Source organism: Zingiber officinale, chromosome 1B (assembly GCF_018446385.1).
Source record: "Zingiber officinale cultivar Zhangliang chromosome 1B, Zo_v1.1, whole genome shotgun sequence".
NCBI classification, from domain to species: domain Eukaryota; kingdom Viridiplantae; phylum Streptophyta; class Magnoliopsida; order Zingiberales; family Zingiberaceae; genus Zingiber; species Zingiber officinale.
This window is the reverse complement of record NC_055986.1, coordinates 161,079,092-161,101,676: the sequence shown is the minus strand read 5'-3', so window position 1 is coordinate 161,101,676 and position 22,585 is coordinate 161,079,092. Positions and strand designations below refer to the sequence as shown.

At 33.2% G+C, this 22,585-nt stretch overlaps 1 protein-coding gene across 1 annotated transcript in view; it reads left to right on the top strand.

Annotated features, from left to right (window-relative positions):
• The window catches only part of LOC122043936 (nuclear pore complex protein NUP205-like), a 56,280-nt gene extending 34,137 nt beyond the window's left edge, over window positions 1-22,143 (top strand). The window contains exons 27-44 of the mRNA XM_042604497.1: window positions 46-138; window positions 218-331; window positions 485-643; window positions 723-778; window positions 849-921; window positions 1,008-1,198; window positions 1,283-1,412; window positions 1,499-1,576; window positions 2,652-2,816; window positions 4,226-4,396; window positions 4,462-4,596; window positions 12,313-12,456; window positions 13,085-13,183; window positions 14,543-14,643; window positions 20,488-20,607; window positions 20,978-21,050; window positions 21,484-21,595; window positions 21,693-22,143. Coding sequence (XP_042460431.1) covers window positions 46-138; window positions 218-331; window positions 485-643; window positions 723-778; window positions 849-921; window positions 1,008-1,198; window positions 1,283-1,412; window positions 1,499-1,576; window positions 2,652-2,816; window positions 4,226-4,396; window positions 4,462-4,596; window positions 12,313-12,456; window positions 13,085-13,183; window positions 14,543-14,643; window positions 20,488-20,607; window positions 20,978-21,050; window positions 21,484-21,567 — 1,986 coding nt within the window. The 3' untranslated portion in view covers window positions 21,568-21,595; window positions 21,693-22,143. The remainder of the gene's footprint in view (window positions 1-45; window positions 139-217; window positions 332-484; window positions 644-722; window positions 779-848; window positions 922-1,007; window positions 1,199-1,282; window positions 1,413-1,498; window positions 1,577-2,651; window positions 2,817-4,225; window positions 4,397-4,461; window positions 4,597-12,312; window positions 12,457-13,084; window positions 13,184-14,542; window positions 14,644-20,487; window positions 20,608-20,977; window positions 21,051-21,483; window positions 21,596-21,692) is intronic.
• Window positions 22,144-22,585: the final 442 nt, after the last annotated feature.

Sequence of the window (22,585 nt, the reverse complement as noted above, 5' to 3'; positions counted from 1 at the left end):
CTATGCTGTTTAAAACTGGCTTAATTTTGCTTTCTTATCCTTAAGGTGTTGGAACTACTCGATGTTGTGCAGTTTCGAACTCCTGATATAGGTTTACAATGTCCTCAACTCCTTCCAGCTTTTAAATTTGATGCACAGGTCGCCTCATTTAATATCAATTGTTGTCTTTTTTTCATTTCTTTCTTAGTTACCTTTCAGTCATCATTTCTTTCTTCAGGTTAATGATATCCTAAAAAGTTCTTCAACCTCTGAAAAAGGTGGTGTTTATTATTACTCAGAAAGAGGAGATCGATTGCTTGACTTGGATGCACTGCATGAGAAACTTTGGCAGGTTTTTAATTTTTTTCTCTTCTTATTCTTGTTTCATTTTGAGTTATTGTTAGTGAAATAATTGACTGGCATATGGTACCTGTTTCTGTGTACCCACAGTTTTTTGGTATTTATATCCAAATGAAATGCAGTGTTTTCTTGGGGCCTTTTTCAGTTATGTTCCCAGGGAAGTTATACTATTAATGATGCAGAGAAGACTGAGCTAAGAGCATCAATTCAACAGTTCCTTAGATGGGCCTGGAGGTATAACAAGAATCTTGAAGAACAAGCAGCCCAGCTTCATATGTTGTCGGGGTGGTCTCAGATTGTAGAGGTATTTTTTCTCTACCCATGGATTTGACTATGTTAATAGTCTATATTGTTTCACCTTCGCATAATGCTGATTCTTTTAGGTTTCTATTTCTAAAAGAATGCTCCTTCTGGAAGACCGGTCTCAGATATTGTTTGAGTGAGTGTTATTTTGTTGTCTAACTTTTGAAACTTGATCACATCTGATAAGCCCACCTTTTGATTTGAAGGTTGCTTGGTGCTTCATTGAGTGCATCAGCATCTCCTGATTGCACTTTAAGAATGGCATATGTATTAAGCAATGTAAGATCCTTCTGCTACTGTTTTCTTTATATACTTGGTTTGTATTTTTTTTGAGCCTCTGTGTTTTCTACCTGTGGTTTTTCAAGGTTGCGCTTACTTGTATGGCTAAATTAAGAGATGAACGATTCTTATGTCCTGGAGGTGTCGATTCTGATAGTGTCACGTGCCTTGATATCATATCAGTAAAGCAATTGTCCAATGGTGCTTGCCACTCTATACTTTATAAGCTTATGATGGCTATTCTAAGAAATGAATCATCTGAAACTTTGAGGCGGCGGTACTCTCCTAAAATTTCTGTTTCTTGAAATTTTAACCAGACATCTTGACCCTAATCATGCTGCTCCTTAACTTTCCTCCACAGGCAATATGCATTACTACTTGGTTATTTTCAGTACTGCCGTAGCATACTTAACCCAGATGTTCCTGCATCCATCTTGAGATATTTACTTAGCACAGAGCATGATGATGACGATGAACTAAATCTTCAAAAGGTTCCTTTACTTTAATGTTGTAAATTGCCTTGAACCAATCTGTCTCTAAATACACAAGTGTTTTTGTCTCATTCAACTGACAACAGATTGGCAAGGAGCAGGCTGAACTGGAGGGTGCCAACTTTTCCATAATAAAGAAGGAAGCTCAAGCAATCATTAATCTGGTAAAACCTTTATGTCTTATTGCGTCAATATGTATGTCTGATATAGTTGGCGCTGTATGATCATGTAACTGGTATCTAAAATGGCAATGTTTGGCATCAGTTAAGCTTGGTCACTAAATTTTATGAAGTGTGATTTCCTGTTGTGCATCATCGTGTGGATTAACTTGGAAGAATATTGAATCGAAGATCTAGGAGTAAGTGTGACATAACGCCAAAATCTAACCTCGAATCATCCAAGATTTGAAAGAAATCGATGAATCAAGGGGATAAGTATCTTGCAAAAAGAAAATAAAAACTCAGAAAAAAAAACTTCAAAAAAAATCTCACACAAGAATTAAAGGAAAATACATTAATTCAAAAGTGTCCTGTTACATGTGTTTCTAAACCTTTGTTATAGATTGACAATAATTTTTTCTTGGTAGAATAAACATTATAAACTCTAAAAGATTTTTTTTCCTAAAAACTGAACAAGTGTTTAAATTATCCAAATATTTTTTTAGAAATATAACAAAGTCTAAAATTTGATAATATCCAAACTGTGCTAAATGCTTCTTGATATATGTAAACATAGGATTTACTGATCTTGATGAATCTCCTATTCGGAAATTATGGCGAATTTTAATGCCACCGATAGAAATTATGAAATTGAATTGGGTCAACAATATATACAATATTGATTCTAATTTAAATCTGCATACATACTGTAGACATTCTATTTATCATCATTTTGTAAGGGGAAAGATGTAATGCATGCCCAATACCGAGCTAATCCATTCTAGCAGCACATTCAATGTCTTACCTGTTTTTTTGGCTTCATTTTAAGTTTTGTATCATTTATTACATTTCTTATATGATAGAAAATTTCTTTATTGAGAAACAGAATCTCTTAATACTACACTGTAATTAGCTCTGAGATTCTTCTAAATTTTGTTTTTTAAACATGTATCAAGTACTCTACATGAACTTTTAACAGTAGGTTTGGCACAATAATTGTTGAAATTGTTAATATCATACTATGAAAAAGAGTATGGTATCATACCATATATATTTTATCTCTCTTGTTTGCTAATTCCAGGTAACAAAGGATGCCATGCAAGGAAGTGAAGTTGGAAAGCCTGTGTCTTGTTATGTCCTTGATGCATTTCTTAGTATTGACCGTGATAAATTTTTCCTAAATCAACTTCAAAGTAGAGGAATCTTGCGGTCATGTCTAACGGAAATAAACAACTTCTCTTGCAAGGTATGCCTTCTTCTATAAAAATTTATCACTCTCAACTAGTACATGAAACTCAAAGTTGTTTGTGAGGAAGAGTTTATAGTTTGTAACTTTATAGGCTGAGTAGTTCGATCACCTAGAATTCTTCTATCAATGCAAAATCATGTGCAACTTTGGAGTTTTTCAATATTTGATTACAACCTGCACCCTATCTTCACATGTTTAGAGACAATTGGCAGTTAGTCTGACATAACACAAGCTAGATATGTGCCCCATATGACAAGTTAGATATGGATATCTAGCACAAGTTAGATACAGATCTCAAGGGGTTACCTGTTGCAAGAGAAAGCAAATTGGTAGCAAAAAATTGTGTTATTGAATGGCTGATCAGAAGTTAGATATGTAATTTTTTTGTTGGCCTTACAATAACCAAGACTAGGTGTGCCAGCAAATTAAAAGAACTAATTGAATGTAAAACCAAGACTATCCAAAATAAGCTTCATTACCAATTTTTGCAAAACAAAATTAGTGTGTTCCGATCTCATGATCCTGCATGTCTCAGTTTTCTATCTTGCAAAAATGAAGATTTTTTTTATTGAACTGGAGATAAAATTGGATTACTAAATTGATGATGTACAATGAGATATGGGCTTCATTTTTAGGTCTTACAATAACTTGTCTCATGAGATTGACAAAAAACAGACTAGTGCTAGAAAAGTTGTAAATAATAATATCTCAGAATGTTAAATAGAGAATATCTAAATATTTTCGATGTGACTTGATTCAAAACAAGTAAAATAAATGTTCTCCAACCTCTCAATGTTGTATTCCTCAGTTGGCCATCCCTCAAAAGTGAAGAAAATGCTGATGAATGTTTTTTTATTATTGATAAAATAATAAACGGTGAGATGGGTAACCACTTTCGTTTGCCATAGAATAACATGGTCACATAAGATTCAAGCAAAATAGATTCTTTGTTCATGCAATAGTAATAGTGGCATTAAAATAAAATAAAATTTCCATCAAGTAGAATTTTTGTAAAATAAAAAAATTTTGACCCTAAAATACTTTTTTATGCTTCACCTTCATGACAATTTTTTTCTGTGTCAAGCATAAGCTACTCAAAATATATTATGCTATCATTTAATCATTCTACATGCTTCATTAGATTAGAACATATTTAAGAACTCGTAAATTAAATATGTTTTATTCTCACTTTTATCTCCTTGTTCCCATAGATCTATTTCCAGATCATTGTGTGCATGCTTAATTTGGGTGTTTTGAATCTTGTTTTCTGTTCAAATATTGTCTAGGTCATTTGAAGGTTGCTTGTAACTTGATACTATATTTGATTATTGTGCTTCACTAAATTGAAGATTGAAAATAGGGCTACACAGATGTTTCATCTACTATAATATTTTCAGCCTGTACAGGATGCTTGGTGCTCATTGGAATCACAACAGAGATTGTGCACCCTGGAGGCTCAACTTTCTTTGTTGTTGAGAGTCAGTGATAATTATGGGAAGCATGGTGCTCAAATCCTTTTGTCTATGGGTGCCTTAGATCAACTTGGTTCGTCAAAGGCTGTGCTATTGCAGAGCCAGGTAGTGTTAATTAGTTGCTAAGTTGATTATAAGATACATGTTTCATGATTAGGTGACATTTCCAGACCTCAAGATGGTATGGCACTCCTTCTGCAAGAGATAGACTTGGAGAGGCTGATAAGAAAAGATTGCTTGTAATTCCAGTTCTTAGATTGGTTTCTAGTTTGACATCACTTGTTGAGTCATCAGAGTACTTGGAGGTACTATTATTTCAAAGTATTTCTTCAATTTTTCAGTTAAAGCAAAGTGACAACAGTGAACAAATAGGTAGGAGAGTGATCAGAATCAACTGCAACCATCAAATGAATATTCTATTATAATAATGTACTAAAATTCCTTCTGTAACATGAAATTATCAAGTGCCTCAAACTAGAAGTCAAAATTCAGGAAATAGTATAGCCATCATTCCTAGGTTTGTTTGTTTGGTTAACCATGTTGTTCATATGGTGAGGTTGTTATTCTTAAAATTTGGTTATTTCTAGTGATATTTGGTAGAGTTTAATGACACATTAAGATCCATGTAGCCAGACAATAGTTGGGACTCTTAGGCTTTTTGGTTGATGATTTTTTTTTTTTATATATATTCAGTTTGCAGCTTTCAGAAAGTAAAATTAAGGTATTGAAAATTGGAAATGAAAAGATAAATATTTATCAGATCGTTCGACTTTAATAAATTCAAATGTGACAAAAAGTCATTTTTAAATATTTATTTTTCGGCTTTTGAATTTTATTTTATGAGAAACAAAGAAAGTATTGAGAAAAGCTTTCCAACCAAACAAAGCCTGGGCTTTGTTAGTGGCATTAATGTTTTGTAGTATTTTCACATTTATGGTAAATGTTGATGCTCAAAATTGGTATAGTTCTGTTATGTCGTGTTAGGTCACATCAATTGTAATTCATGCCCCATTGTTGAATACTTGTTTTAAGTGTCATTTGAATAAATTGCTTATGGTTCTACCCTTTTTTTCGTGTTTGTTGGAACTTTTTTTCATAGATGCATATCTTTGTGATCATGACAACAAATAGTTGAATGACAATGTTTTACAGAAAAAAATATTTTGTATGTGGATGTCTGACATAAACTGTAAGTGGATGCTGAATAAAGATATTATCTATCGAACTTGTTTTTCTGTATTTGCTTGATGTGGTAAGTGACTATGATTGATTAAACTTCTTGCTAGCTTAAGGTAGGTTTTGACTTTGCCTAGTTGGTAGAACGCCTTATACAATTGGTTATCAATGTACCTTAAGTACAAAAATGAGTCATGTGCAAGAAAGAATTACTTCTAGCAAAGAGACATTCATAACTTCTATTCAAGCTATTTATGTACTCGTGAATGATTTCACCAACCTTGCTTCTATTAACATTTGCACAGTTTGATGCTACTATAATACTGTCAAGTGCATCAGCTGCAAAAGGTATACAACACCTTCTTTAGCTTCAACGTCTTCTTCTTTGTTTTGGACAATTTCCAAAACTTTTTAAAAATCGTTTCTTGTCTCTTAGAAAATAGAATTTAGAAGTTGAAAATAAAATAAAGTAAATACTTAGAATTATTTTTTTATATTTTAAATTTATTAGAGGTGGATGATGTGATAAATATTTTTCAAAAACTTTTGAATGACTTTTATTTTCTAAAAAACGAAAATTGAAAATGAAAAAGAAAATTTTTAAGTTGCCAAAGAAGAAAATTTTCAGTTGTCAAATGAGGTCTTACAATCTTGAATTATTAGTGCTCAACATTTTGAGACTTCACAAAGAGTTCAGCAAACTTCACAATATTAGGTAAAACTTCATACCATAGCTTTTTCTAGGTTGGACAAATTATCTGAAAATCATTTAATTGCAGCCAATGCATGAAAAACAATGTTTGTATCACAACCCTTCTTCCTGGTAGAACTATTCATTGGTTCTGCTGGAGAGTATCTTGGTCTTGCAAAAACAATTAGTGGGCTTTCAACTGATTCTTTCAGAAGAATTATAATGACTTGTGGTGTGGGCTTTTTATTTGGTGGGTAACATCAATGAAGCTACAGAGAAGCTATCAGCTTAGAAGGGAGAGCAAATTAAAGAAATGATTTTCAAACTGTGTATTACAATGATTAAATCTTCCTATACTAACTCTTAACGAATTATTTGGGATTCAAAAGTGAAAGAAATCATTTTATCTAATAATGGTTGGCAAATTGGCATATCACCAAACCATTCTCTCATTGCCACTGTTAGAGATATACAGGTCTTTACAAATGACCAATGGTTAATTGTGGCAAACTTCAATTCTCCTCCATCTTTACTCAGGAAACATCGTAGAAGGTCATCAGCAGGTAGTGCAAAGTAGAATTTCACTTGTTTTTGTTATCAAATCTGTGTGTGAATAAGGTTGATTTAAATGAATATTCTAGTATGAACAACTAACAAAATAAAGTTATAACTACAATGATCAGAATATATATCAGAGCATGGCCTTTTCTGTTGAGAAATAGAGAGATTTTGTTTCTTGCTCACTTTTCTTCTTTTTCAGCCATTGTTTGCCCTTTTTTTTGCTTAACTTACCTCCCAACTGATCCTCAAAAGTAGTAATGGATTCAATTACCTTGCAATAGTTTTTCACTAGTGTTATTTATTCTGTATGCTTCCTGCCTTCTTATACTCCTCCTTGTTTCTCTGTCCTGCTAGTTTTGTATTCCTGCCAGTTTTCACTAGTGTTATTTATTCTGTATGCCTCCTTTGCCTACTACCTATTTTGCCACCTTATATTATCTTGAGTTTGCCCACTATCTGACGATAGCGATGTTTATTAAGATTGTAGTTTATAGATTGCTAGATTGTATAGCTTCTTTTGAAATTTGACTAAGGTAATGTAATGTGGAGCAAATAGAATATGAATAGAACAATACCATATTGCAATAAGATTTTATCCAGCTTTCATATATTCACAACATATTTTGGTTTTCTTAATAGTTAATGTCTTGTTTGTAAGGGACAAACTAATCCATTGATTTTTTTTGTAAAATTTCTTTCGCAGTCACACCTCTAGTGTTTCCTGTTTGATGGATTTGCCAATGATGTATACCTAGCTGCATGAGAAAATCTCAAGTTTCTAGATTGTCATATAAGTCTCACAAATATCTTAGATGGAAAGTAGAAGTGTCAAATGGGTTAAGCCACCATCACATATGTACTTCGCATGATCCAACCCTAAATGAGTTGGGTTGTACTTGGATATGGACTAAGGATGACAATTTCTTTTGAATTTGATGGAGGATTTGATATCCAATCCGAATGGAGGAGGGTATGGATGGACTACCGATATTCGACTTGAATACCCAATTAAATTATATATATATATATATCCGCCCATGACGAACCAGTCATGACGGGTCCCAAGCCCGGATAAAGGAGGGTTGACTTAGGTTGTTGGTCAGCGTTAAAACTATGACAAATATTCAATGAATGGATTCATTAAACTATTGTGCTAATGCTAGGTTGTTCCCCGGAAGGAATGTGTTGCAGGGTTTGACTGTAATGTCTCGGCAAGGACCGCTACATGTCTAGAACTCGGGTGTAGTGCTAAATATGCAAGAGTTCGCGTTGTAGGGTCTCGGTAAGGACTGCTACATCTCTATAAGAACTTGAGTGTAGTGTTAAATAGGCAATAGTTCTCACACCATAGGTTGGATAAGAACAAATATGGTAGAAAAACTAATAATTTAAGATTTAGAATATGGAGTATAGAAACCTTGTAAATCAATGGAGGTAATATATACAATGATTAGGAGAAAAATTGATATTTTAAGTGTACAAGAGATAAAATGGGTAGATAAGAAGGCAAAACTGATAAAGAACTCGAGTTTTAAGTTATGGTACACAAGAAAGAGTAAAGCAAGAAATGGAGTGGGTATTGTTGTAAATAGTTCGTTAAATGATGAATTTCCACTAGTAGTTAGAAAAGAGATAGAATTATAGCCCTTAAAATAATAGTGGCGAAAGAAATTATGAACATAATTAGCGTATATGCACTGCAAGTAGGATTAGATGAAGTTACCAAATCAAGATTTTGGTATGACTTAGATGAAATATTACAAAACATTTTGCCAAATGAAATAATTTTAATAAGAGGTGATCTAAATGGGCATGCCAGAGTGAAAAATGAAGAATATGAGAGGGTACATGGGGGTTATGAGTTTGAAACGAAAAATGAGGAAGGGAAAACTATATTAGATTTTGCAATAGCATATGACCTTATATTAGCTAATATATTTTTTAAGAAAATAAAAGAACACTTAATCACGTTCAAAAGTGGGAATAATAAATCGCAAATTGACTTTCTTATGGTTAGAAAAAAGGAGAAAGATTTGTAAATATTGCAAGGTCATCCGAAGCTTAACTACCCAACATAGATTAGTAGTGTTGGATATATGCCTCAAGCATAATATCAATAGAAAAAAATATATACGACTCCTAAAATTAAGTGGTAGAAGTTAAAGGATGAGAAACAAAATATATTTAAGGAGAAGGTAGAATATAAGTATTAGGTGAAATATATGGTGACTCTAATACGACATAGGATAAGATGGTATCAAAGTTGAAAATAGTAACTAAGAGTGTACTCGGTGAGTCAAAGGGACATGCATTGCTAAGTAAGGAATCTTAGTGGTGGAATGAAAAATTATAAGAAAAAGTGAAGGAGAAACGAACAACTTATAAAGAATTATATATTTGTAAGAACGAGAAAAAAAAAAAATATACAATAGCCAAGAAATATGATAAGAAAGTAGTGAATGAAGCAAAGAATGAAACTTTTGAATTATTATATCAGAAATTGGATGCAAAAGAAGGGGAAAGAGACATTTATAAAATTGCTAAATTGAGAGAAAGGAAGACAACATATCTTATCCAAATAAAATATATTAAAATGAATGTAATAGGGTACTAGTAAACGATGGAGAAATAAAAGAATAAGAGGTATTTTTATTATCTTTTTAATGAAAGTTTAAGGGACCAACTTAACTTAAGTAATTTAAGTAGGTTAAATGAGTATAGAAATTTAAATTTTTATCGTAGATTTTAAACTTCAGAAGTAGAATAAGTTTTAAATAGGATGCACGATGGAAAAGCAGTTGCACTAGATGATATTCCGATAAATTTATGGAAGTGTTTAGGAAAACAAGGTATTGAATGTCTTATAAAATTATTTAACATGATATTGAAAACGAAAAAAATATCTGATCAATGTTGGATAAGTACTCTAGTTCCCTTATATAAGAATAAGCGAGACGTATAAAATTTTACATACTATAGAAGTATTAAACTAACGAGTTATACTATGAAACTTCGAGAAAGTAATAGAAAAAAGATTAAGGAAGGAGACCACAGATAATAGAAGATATACATCTTCTTAGATAATTAGTTGAAAAATATCGGGAGAAAAAAAAAAGATTTACACATGGTATTCATTGACTTAGAAAAGTTTATGATAGAGTTATAAGAGAAATTATATGGGGAATTTTAGAAAAGAGAGGTGTTAGCATAATATGTATTGAACTAATTAAGAATATGCACGAGGATGTAACGACTAGAGTAAAGATTTCAGGTGGAGTAACTGAAGCATTTTCAATAAAGATAGAGTTACATCAAGGATCAACTCTAAGTCCCTTTCTTTTTACATTAATTATGGACGAATTCACTCCACACATTTTAAGATAGGAGATGATGAGTTGCCTGAAACCAAGAGCTTTAGATATTTAGGATCATTTTTGTAAAATGATGGAAGGATTGAGAGAGATGTCTTACATAGAATACAAGTAGAATGGTTGGATTTTATGTGATCGTAAAGTACCTCTAAAACTTAAAGGGAAATTCTACATAACCGCAGTTTGATTTGCTATGTTATATGGAGCTGGGTGTTAAGGTATGACTCGAGCACATGAGCAGAAAATGAGTTGTAGAGATGAGGATATTAAGGTGGATGTGTGGACATACGAGAATGGATAGAATAAGAAATGATATCATTAATGAAAAAGTTGGAGTTGCATCTATTGAGGGAAAACTTCGAGAGACTTGTTTAAGACGATACGGACATGTAACCAATAAATATTCTAATTAGGCAATGTGAAACTATGATAAACACACATACTAAACGAGGAAGAAGAATACCGAAAAAGACTTGGTTAGCAACAATAAAAAAAGATAAAATTTATTTAAGTATAGATGATGATATAGTAGGAGATAGAGCTCAATAGTGTAAAAGGATCTGTATAGCCGACTCCACCTAGTGGGATAAGGTTCAGGTTGTTGTTTGGAGTATGCTGTATAAATGTTTAATCCATTTTTTTAATTATATAAATATGATATTAATTCTAATATGCTTTTGTTGAATGATAATAGGTAGATGGAAAGAAAAAAATTTATAAGTATAAAAAATATCTAATCCTTTAATGAGTATGACTATAGGGATGGATATCCGATACCTGATGGGTATAGGGACGGAGGATATGGAACCCGACCTGAACCTGACATATTGCCATCCTAGTGATCCTTGACTTTGCAGTCCGTAGATCAGAATTCACTCTACAAAAAATCGAGCTGTGCCTGGTGTAGCATGTGCATCTTGTGCCTCGCTAGCATGTCTATCCTGTCTTGCATTCCCATATAAATTTTATCATTTCTCTTCTTTACCCTAAAGCATTTTTGTTAGAAAAAAAGACATAAGGGTATAAATTGCCACAACAGCTTGATCTTAAAATAAACCTATTCCTTAATAATCTCCTACATTTCATTCCAATTTCCAATCAATCTATCTCAATCAGTGAGCAGTGTCATGGTGACATGGCCACTCATATCTCTGCGTCATGGTGACATTGCCACTTATGTCACCTCTCTTCGTCCATTTGTTATTCAATAAAGAAAGGGGCACTTTTAGTTTCTGCATTTCAATATTTAAACATTAACATTTTTTATATATATTTTTTTACTTTTTAAGTTTTCTTTATTCTCTTTTTGTAGAAACATGGTAGGTGTGTTGTACTGGCTCTAATGGTCCTGAAATGGATTCATGTAATGTCAATATATTTGAATGGGATCAGTTCAATACTGACAAGAAATTATGTGTTATAGAAGATAATAACATCATTGAGTTTCTGCCAGTACCAAACATTAGATTCATTGCAGGTGAGGTTGTAGGTGGCGTGAATACCTAAGAGGCTAAGACTGTTTTTAAAACTGTTTCAGGCTAAGACAGTGAAAAACACATATTAGCTCACCAACTGGTTAACATGGTAGCAGTAGCAAAAGCTTGGATGGAAATATTATACCCACCAGACTCAATCAAAAACATGTTTAATTATGCAAAAAATGTAAAAGTGACATGACACAATCTGAATATGTAAATCAGTTAGTTAAATTGATCTGATTACAAAGTAAATTAGTTTTAGAAAACTTTAATAAATATTTTATATCATCCAATTTATCTTTTTTATGAAGTTTATGTAGTTGTAGACGTTATAAGTTTTTTTTAACAATATATAATTAGTTTTAGATTATTTTGTATAGTTTATGTTTATTTGAATGACACAGCGCATTTATATCACAATTAACATGACATGGCACAAATCAGAGCCTGAGCTAATGCTGTCTCTGGTCTCTAACTTAAATCTTGAAGAAGTAAACCTCTGTTTATTGGGTCATTCTTGCTGAATGTTTTCCACCTGTCTCTTTGAGTAAAGCACTCAATTATATCTTATTATGGTACATTATTATTTGTGTTATGCTGACAAAATGCATTCTTAGTATCTGGATTTGGCAATCTGGAGTATGGAATGAAGTTGCTCTGTTAATTTGTGTTGAGTTATATTAGTATGTATATTTTTATCCATCCTGTTCAGCCCTGTAGAATCTCCAATTGTTTTTTGTTCAGGTTAAAAATAAAATTGTACGTGAAGTCTTAGATTTCGTCAAGGGACACCAATCAACTTTCAATCAAATTCTGAAGGAAGATATCTCAGATGCTGATGAGCTGACTTTGGAGCGGAGTAACCTTGTTGTCTCTATTCTCAGCAAGGTATCATCTCACTCTGAAGTTTCTTGGATTCTATGTCATGGGTGTTCATTCAGTTCAAAACAAATCGAACCTAGCCAAATTAACCAAACCAAATTTTATATATTAATTTTTAGTGTTCAAACCAAAATGAATAAGAATGTAAATTAATTGAAACAAAATCAAATTTTTTCTGTTTTATTTGATTTTGATTGAACTAAAATTTCATCTCTACATTATAATTTTTAAATTTTATTATAAATTAAATTTTTTTGATCAATTGTTATTTTATAATATGTAATATGTTAAATTAAGTTGTTATATTATAAGTTTTTGTTATAAATTTAATAAATAATAAATGCTACACAATGAATTTCAATGAAAAATATATATTTTATCATTAAAAAAAGAAAAAGATAAGTTTGGTTTACTAATTATCAAACCGAAATCGAACTTTGAGTGTTTTGTGCTTTGGTCAATCCAAACCAAACTAAATCAATTTGATTAAGAATTCAAACTAAGTCAATTTTAATTCAGTTTATTTTGTTTTAGTATGGAACTCCCCCTTTCTGTGTTCTTTCCATACTATGTTTTGCTTCACTAAAATTCCAATGTCTTTGTTTCATTGTTGTCATAAATTTATTCATTCAAGGTATGGCCATATGAAGAAAATGATGAATATGGTTTTGTTCAAGAACTTTTCTCCATGATGCACATTCTTTTTAGATTTGAGTTTGCATCTTCCAATTTTGCCAAATTTGAATTTCCTATATATTTCAAAAATATATAATATTAAATTATACAATTATTTCTATATGATACAGTGAATAAATGGATTGTATTTGTCAGAAAATAGATATCTTAGCAATTAATATTAATTATAAAATGAATATCAAATAATCTAATTTGATTAGCTCAATGCATAAAACAATAGAACATATCCTTTAAGCTTCCCTCTTATTCCCAATTCAAAGATATGATATTCCTTGTCCAACCCTATTGGATTCAACTGATTTGATATGACTGCTATTAAGATTGTCTGACTGACAGATCCATTATTGGTATATATTTTGCAAAGTATGAGAAGTCTTATTGGGTTTTGAGGGTAGAGGTGTCAGTGCTGCATGAGGATGGCTAGATTTGGAAAATATCTTGACATGAGCAAGCTGGACCAAGGCCTGCCCCACAATGATAGCTAGTGCCCTTGACTATTCTTGCCTAGAGGATTTGAGGAGTCAGGTTCAGATAAGAAGAAAGTAAGGAGCCCCTCTCTCTCCTTGGTGTGGGCCAACCAGTTGCTTGGCACAGAGAAGAGTGCTCAAATGGAATCCGTGAACAGATTCATGCGCTGGAGATTTGTCTAAGGTGTTGCTGCTTTCAATGGCTTTCTTGTAGAGGTGGCCGCACAGGTTGGAGAGAGAGGTGTGATGGAGGGATCATCTCTGACAGATGTGGTGTCGCCGATGCCTCAATACCACCTTGATATGTGCTGGTGGAAGTAATTGTAAGCAGAGAAGATTGAGGAGTGAAGGGTCCAGTTTGGATCTCGTTGAAGAGCATGACATTGCCAGAGAGGTTTGTCATGTGGCATCGTGTTGAAGATGTTGTGAGCACCTAAGAGGACAAGCAGAGGATGCACAAGATGTGGATCTGGTGCTTAACAGAGGTCTGGGTGTGACAGAAAGGAGGGATCAAATGCATGTTGGTGGCTGCCAAAATAATGCTGCATTCATCGGCAAGTAGATGAATAACACAGATGACAGTGAGATATATGTGGAAAGGATAAAGGTAAGGCTGGTAACTTTTTCTTAAGGAGAAAGCCTTTTGAAAAACCCTAACCTGAAGAAAGGGGTCTTAGACTATGTAGAATTTTGGTAAATATTGTACTTCATTCATATTAAATGAGACAGGGACTGAACAGAGATCAATTACACTATTAATAGAATATCTCTAACACTTCCAATATATAAAATTTTTACTGTGTTGGTAAATCCCTACAATTCTATTAAATTCTTGACTTATTTACTTTTTTTTGCTAGATAATTGCTTTTATTGTTGTTTAAGAACTAGTAGTTCAAGTATATTGCTTCATGTCTATTATGTTTTCTAGATTCAGGATATTAACGAACTATCAAGGCTGGAGGTTGATGAAGTAATCACCCTATGCATGAAACAGGGTTATGTTTCTTCTTCTGATAATATAAGGAAAAGGTAATGATAAAATCACTTCAACTGCAGTTCTTTTGAATTGTCTTTAATGCTCCTGCATTTACTAGAAGCAATAACTTTTTTGCGTTGAAAAAATATAAAATTATGTTCCACCTGTTTTGAAATTTTAAGGGGCTACATTATTTATAGAGATTGTTTTCTGTACCTTATGTTAAAGGAATTTCTTTTGGCAATTCATGATTTCAGTTATATGACAGTAAAGAAGCAAATATGCTTGTAAACAAAAATAGGACCTAGGTTTTAATTTGCATTTGCTGAATATATCATCCATGACTAACAATAGAAGGATTGGCTAAAAACTGTCAAAGGTGGCAGCCAATCATATTTAACTTTTCACACAGGGCAATTATTAGAACAATGTTCCCACTTAAGATATGATGAATATTGTAATTTTTTATGACTGGAGAACCATCAATAAACAGATTTTGCTTCAGGGGGAAAAGGAGAATTCTGTAACCAATTTAATGATTGGCTTCATTTACAGTTATTTATTCGTCATCAGTAACCACATTGCTATTATTGGTAAAACAAGCTTTGGTATGAATTTACTTCCAACAACTTATAGCTTCTATGGACCACAATCTTTTGTCAAGTAGCTGAATATATACATTTCGAGTTGGTGTCAAGAATATTTCTATTGAAGGAATCAGATTTATTGGGTATTAGGTGTAATGAGTTTAGTCACATTAGTACTTTTACATAGGGTTTTGATATTATATATATTTACACATGTAAAAGTTATTTATATAATAAGGCAACCTAACATTTCTTTTCCTTAAGGGTAAGACTTCTGATTTCAATGTGACACCTGGCCCACTCCACCTCCATTAGATCTTCCTTTTATATGTCCACAGTTTCATGCGCAGACCCAATAACATGTTGAGCCTTCCTCTTCCATGAAAGTCTTACTATTTCTTGATGATACTTCTGCCTTGAGTTTGTACCTCATACCATCTGAACCATGAGTTCATCTTGTGAACATGCATTCAGAACATCACACAGTTTTTGCTTGTTCAAAACACCATTGGGCATCACAATACCCTGGATGTTTTCCCTACCATGCATGACAATCCCCCTCCTTTTGTTCCATTTTGACTTTGTCCTTCATGAGACTCAGTTGTTCTCCATCTGCTTCCTCATCATTCAGGACTGTGACAACACCAACACTTTGCACCGTAGGCAGTCAAGCACAATGCAAGCTACCAAGAGGTCGTTGTTCTTCTTCATTAGATGAAGGCCCCAAGGCTTGCCCTACTAATGTTGTAGCCTTCTTCTCTGTAGACCGTGTTGTGCCTACTTTGAAATTCCAACAGCCAGCAATCCTCATATGGACCAATCATATTTCATCTAGATTAATGCAGATGAAGACCAACCATAAACCCATCAGCCTTAGTGTTGCTACTAAGTCTATCACAACCCTAAAGGCGTCGTACCTATATGAGGATAGCCTCCTTTCTCATGACAATATTTACCACTACATCATAACCATAGAATAACACTACTAAAAGGAATAATTCATTCAACTAGAAAAATAAATATATAGACACTAATAAAAATCGTTTTCAATATTGTCAGAGGGTATCTCTAAACATGAGCATCATAAAATAATTAATCTAAACCATGAAAATTGACTTAGGTCTTTGAACCTAGAAGTCAAACGAAAAGTTGAGAGTGAACACGCAAATACAAAGTGAAGTAAGAGGCGATGTGCATGATATTCTATCATAGAAAACAAAAAATAATATTGAGTAAGTTAATTGAATTGTATGTTTTTTAGCATCGTGGCAATTAATCGATTCTCCTTTAGTTCTGAAATAGTTTCATCATCTTCTCTTGTTTCCTCTTTTCTTCTTTTATATTAATACATTTTCATTCTTTCTTTAATAAATTTATATAGAGGTAATTGATCCGCAATTCACTCGGTTAGTAGTAGTTCATTTAATCTGGTATTACTTAAGTAGAAACAAGTTGTATTTCAGTTTCTTCATTCTTCATTATTCTTAAGGTCGTTCAAATTCCTTTTATTATAGTTTCTATTACCTATCAGCTCCTATTAAAGTTTGTGTTATCACTCATGACCATGGTACACAAGTATAAAACAAGGAGAAATTAAGAGCATTGTAAAAGGTCAAATGATAAATATCAAAGGAAAGATTGTACAATAGTTTTTGAAGTTAAACCTTCATATGTTTTATCACCCACATATATACATTCATCTTAATGTATATTAGGAAGCAAGTGCAATAAAAAGGGCAGCTCATTGCATGAAGCTTCCGTGGGGGGAAGGGTCTATTGTATTGCAAGAGGTTGTTTCTGCCACACGAACTTGGGACCACTAGGTCACATGGAAGCAATTTTACCATTGCGTCAAGACTCTCTTTTAAGCAAGTGCAATAAAATATTAAATAAAATTTCACTCTTTAAATCGTCTTGATTTGTAGAGTAGTTTTTGAAAGTAAACTCTCCTCTCATGTATATTACTCAAATATATATCAAAATGTATAGTAGGAAGAAGTACAGCACAATAAAACATTAAATTATTTTGTAATCGTTCTAATAAATTTGATCTTTAATCCGTTTTATGACGCAAGATTCTTTTAAGTTTTCCCCCTTTGAAACACATATTCAATTAATCTTTGTTATAATGTTTCATCAATTTAATAATGCACAAGGAAAATATCAAATAGAATCAATCAAGAAACACCCACCTGAACAAGAGCTTTTTGCATCGGTTCGCCCTAAAAAACTCTAAACCTCTTTGGCTGATGGATCTACAAGGATACACCAAAAGAATCTTATATTAAGCCCTAAATGACAAGACAAACACGTACAATGAAACACAAAGGCAAAGGGCTTAGGCAAAACTTTTTGTGCATGCATATAGGATTAAACTCTTCCTCAAGAAGGATTAATTATCTTCCAATGAAATAGCCTAAAGAATAAATTTTAATTTAATGACAACTTAAATGTAAGGTACTAAAATCAACCGATAGAGCATACAAAAAGGATTTTAATCTTGTTGTTCCTAAAGGAGAACGATAACACTAACTATGAACGACAGAGATCAAAACAGTAACTGAACAAAATGGGGCATATGTGCTGAATTGATTGAATAAGTTCCTACTTTCAGCTTTAAAGGAAGATAAAAAAAAAATGGATAAAAGGATTTCACCATCAATAATACAAGAAGAGGAGAGACGAAATAACTCCACTGCTGTTCTTCATGGTTTGCTGCTCGTGCCAAAGTCGTAGGTGCAAGAATGACAGCGTTGTAGTGATGTTATCCAGACAAGAGGGGAGAAAGGAACAATAATGGTGGTGTCACTGCGGTGGCAGCAGTGACACTGCAGAAGCGACAGAGGTGCAACGGTGGAGGCAGTGGTGTTATGTGCGATGATGTTGAGTGGTGATGATAATGGAGATGCAGTCTGTGAACAAGGAGAGTGAGAGGGTGGTGATGATGTTTAGTTTCTGTTTGCGAGGAAGGGGGTAAAAAAAGGTAACAAACAGGCAGGGAGAAGAGTGGGTTGGGGTATCACTTGCAAATTTTTGCAATTAAGTTTACTTTTTAGAAATTTCAATTAGGTCCTTAGTTTTTTTTTTTAAAATAAAAGAACTAATTCAAATATTATAACAATGTCACCCACATCTAAATAAATATGATGGGGAGTCTACTGTAGTTTGGATCTGGCTTTGTCTCAGATTTGTGCTGTGCAATTAAGTCAGCGACCTCCCTTGAAGCAGCTGCTCTTAAGAAATCTTACATAAATGGCTAGCATGCCTTTGCTACCTCGATTCTGCTGATATTTCTTTCATCAACGGCATCAATTATTGCATGTTTTCCCTTTCTTTGCAACCTTTGGGTCATTCTAAGCCTAAGCATTATCAGGCTGCTTCCAACCACTTCTGGCCAAATTATTAACTGCCTCTTCAAAGCATGGGAACAGCCACTTCTATCTTTTGAAATTTACCAACACATCGACTTTTTGATGTTGAATATCCTCTTTCTGATGACCTCTCTCTTGATTGCTAAAATTATATTCATATTCATCTAATGGTTGATATCCATCTGTATCATGTTCTGCTGCATTTTCTTTTTTTTTTTTATCTGTATCTCCGATCTTCTTTTACTATCTATGTCTTCAATCTTCTTTTATTTCTGTAAGATTTGAACATAGAATTTTCTCATTCTCATGTTGCTATGTCCTGTAAAGAGTTGAGTTGTATTATGCATTTCCAGTGAAGATCTTTCCTTACTTTCCTATGCCTAGCAATGTCGAGCTATGGTATGTTGTATGGCATTACTTAAGCGAAAAATTCAATAGACTTGTTCCTGATATCTCGTCATATTAATTTCATTTCATCCTTTCTCTTTTTATCCTCTGTGGTCCAACCCATTTCCCAGGACCCACACTGGCAGGAGCTTCGTGCACCGGCTACCTTTTCTCTTTTTATCCTCTCTTTCATCATTGTAGTGTTTATGTGACAATGAAGCAATATAATATTTCTTTTTCCCAAATTCTACACCTCTAGTAGTGAAATTTGCAACCCTAGCACCACCAAATAAAAAGAAGCATTTCACAATATATCAAATGTTTGAGACTTGACCACATGCTGCGTTACTTAGACTCAGTTATGAGTATTTGACATGGTATGGATGCACAACTATTTCTAAAAAAATTTACATGTGATCAATAGAAATTTATGTGTCCACTTGAAATATCGAAATCTGAGTGTTATTTTTTTTTTCTTGGAGTAATTTCTAACACCTATGGATGTGGATGGATGTGTAGAGCTAGAAGGAAAGGCAAGGCAGAAATTAATGTTATAGTTGACTAGCTGTTGGATCTAGTTTATAGTAAGATAAAATTAGTTATAATTAAACGAGTGTTTTTTAAGATGCCCAATTGAGCATTAGATAAATTAGGCAGTTAGAATAATGAAGTGATTGAAGGTGTGCAAAGAATTTTTTTGGAAATGATCCAGGTATTGCATTTAGTAAGGTTTTACAAACTAAATGGTTGGTGCAATTGATGCTTCTATTGTAGCCAGTGCAATTGGCATGTTAATTTTCTTTTATTAGTTTTCTGGGCATCATTAGCTACAATTGTTTCATTCTTAGGGTGAAGTGAAACACTTGTGGTTCATGCTTAAGTTTCACATTTTTGTGACGCCAAGGGTGCTAGGATTGTGTTTGAATATTTATTTATTTTGTAAATTACTATTGCCATATCAAGGATACAAGTTTTTAAGAAGCTGCATGCCAATAGGGAAATGATATTGTTGAAGCCATTTACACGCTCTACAGTATTTTCCTCCTTTTTTCATCTGTTGCCTGAGAGTTGAATTGACATTTTAATCTAAGTATTGAAATTCTTCTTTTCATTGATGATATTTTCATTTGTTTTGTGAAAGCATTCCACTCAAGGGACAGCATTTGTCTCAACTAGTGGAGCTAGTGTCAATAGAGCTTTATCATTTGATACTTGCATATCAGCTTTTCAACAATTGAATGATTATTTAATTTTAGAATACAAGGGGAAAAAACATTTTTGAAGTTGCTTCAAAATTCATTACAAATGTTGAGATATAGATTGATTTCGAATAGAAGGAATAGGGATGAATCTGTGCAAGTACCATTCAATTTGTAAAGAATTAACATCACGTCCTTGTTTCATGCATTGTTATAGCATGTGGGATTTCTTTTGTGCCTTTTCTTTTTCATTTATTACACGTGCTTATCCTCCTACTTTTTCCAGAGTAGGGATGAATCTGTGCATATGAGTTTTTCTTTAACAGTGGCTTTTTCATATTTATCCGATACAGGAGATACATTGCAATGATAGAGATGTGTCGCATGGCTGGAAATAGGGACCAGCTTATCACACTTTTGCTTCAACTTGCTGAGCTAATCTTCAACATCTTGCTTTTTAGCCTTCAGGATGAGTATGAACATTTTACTTAGCTAATCCGTGACCATCCGTGTATTATATAAATTATTGTTGGCCTTAGTTGTATAGCTTTCATAAGGGAATCACTAAGATGGATTATCCATAGGAATGCAATTGTCCATCCCCAATTTCTGCTAGTTATGCACTTTCTTTACCTTTATGGTGGATGATATATGGGTTCAGGGTTTAATTTTTTTAAAATGAAAAAACAATGTTATAGCCTTGGATGACCTAACAAAGAGTATCTTAGGTTGTGAGGCACAGTAGCACTTCATGCCTGGCCTTCCAAAATAAAAATGATATGCAACAAAAACATGTTTTATTCAATTCCTAATCTGTTACTCAATTGTTGTTTTGTTTGCCAGGATAAGTGATTTGCAGTCATCGTTTAGTGACAACATGCATCCAATTTTAGATAGGATCGAGCAACTGAAAGAGGTATGTCTGGAGAATTTGAAGAACTGGTTACTTATAGTTAAGTGTTTATTATTTTATGACGATACGTGACTCTAACTGACTTACATTTAGTTGTGCATTCTTGCTGTTCTATATTCATCTCACCTTACTGTCATGATGTCCCAGGGTTCCAATAATTTTGTCTGATAGTTGAAGTTGATCAAATGTTTATTTATTGCTAAAGCAGATTTGACTATGAACTGAAATGTTTATGAAATAGTGTAGTCAAACTTTGGTGCTTGTTTAGGAACACTCAGGTAGGAGCATTTTTATGGCAGTAGCCACTCAAGATTTCAGCACACATCACATAGACTTGATATTTTACTGAAGCCTAGACCATTTATTTTGGCTTGCCAGATACAATTTAGTTTTCTAAATAGCTAGATTTGAATCCTCATATGTTTTGAATGAGCAGGATAAAATAGGGCACAGCTTGAAGTTTTTACAGAGAACTGTCAGCATTCTTAAGGATATTCTTATCAGGAGCATAGCAATCTGAATTAATCATGACTTATATTACCTTTCAGGTAAGTGTACCTCATCCTCTATTTTCCAACTCGATCCATCTTCTGTTCTATATATGTTGTCTTCCCCCTGTAGAAATACAATTTGCAACATGTTCAGGTTATGCTCTGTCAACATTGCCAGTCAGCACGGAGATTCTAGTGTATGGTCTATGAGTCTCTTATGCGATGGCTTTGATCGCTTGATGGCAAATTTCATGGGATAGCTTGAGCGTCGATGCACTGGGACAATGTGAACAGCTTCATGATTTTCTTGAAGTCGAATAGCGCATGCATGGTGTACATTTCAGAAGGATTGTTGAGTTGAGTTGTGCTACGGAAAACTGCCTATAGAAGAAGAGTATCTCTTTGCTGCAGTCGAGAAAGTGTATAGTAGAGCTGGATTTTGAATGATTTTTCAACGAGGAATGTAACGTAGAAAATCATGGTTGGTGAGCAAAGCTATATTATTATTATTATTATCATGCGGTGACTTGAATCTCCTTCGTATGCCACAAAATGTAATATAATTTTGCATCTTGCTAATTATTGAATAATGTTTTTTCCTATTATGCGAATTGGTGAATTATTGCTAAATTTGGGTATATATATATATATATATATATATATTGTTATTTCATCAACTTGATCGGTTCTTCTAGCCTGCCTGCCCGATTGATTGATCAATTAGTCTGCCCAATTTGACTAGCCCAATGGCCTAATCAATTCACTTCCCCAACTAATTGGTCCGGCCTGACTGATTCAGGTGACAGGCTGATTTTCTATACAATGAGAGTTTCAGTCAATTCAAAGTAGAACTTTCTTGTCCCTATGGATTAGCACAATTGATATGTATTTGATATAATAAATTTTAAAGTTAATTTTCAATGGATGAAAAAATATCTTATTAAAGTTCGATCTCTTTTATGTAAAAATTGTTGTACTTAAAAAAATGGCTTAGAAGAGCCGTTGAAATGATAACTTTGTTTTTTTTATACAAAAGTAGAACTTTCT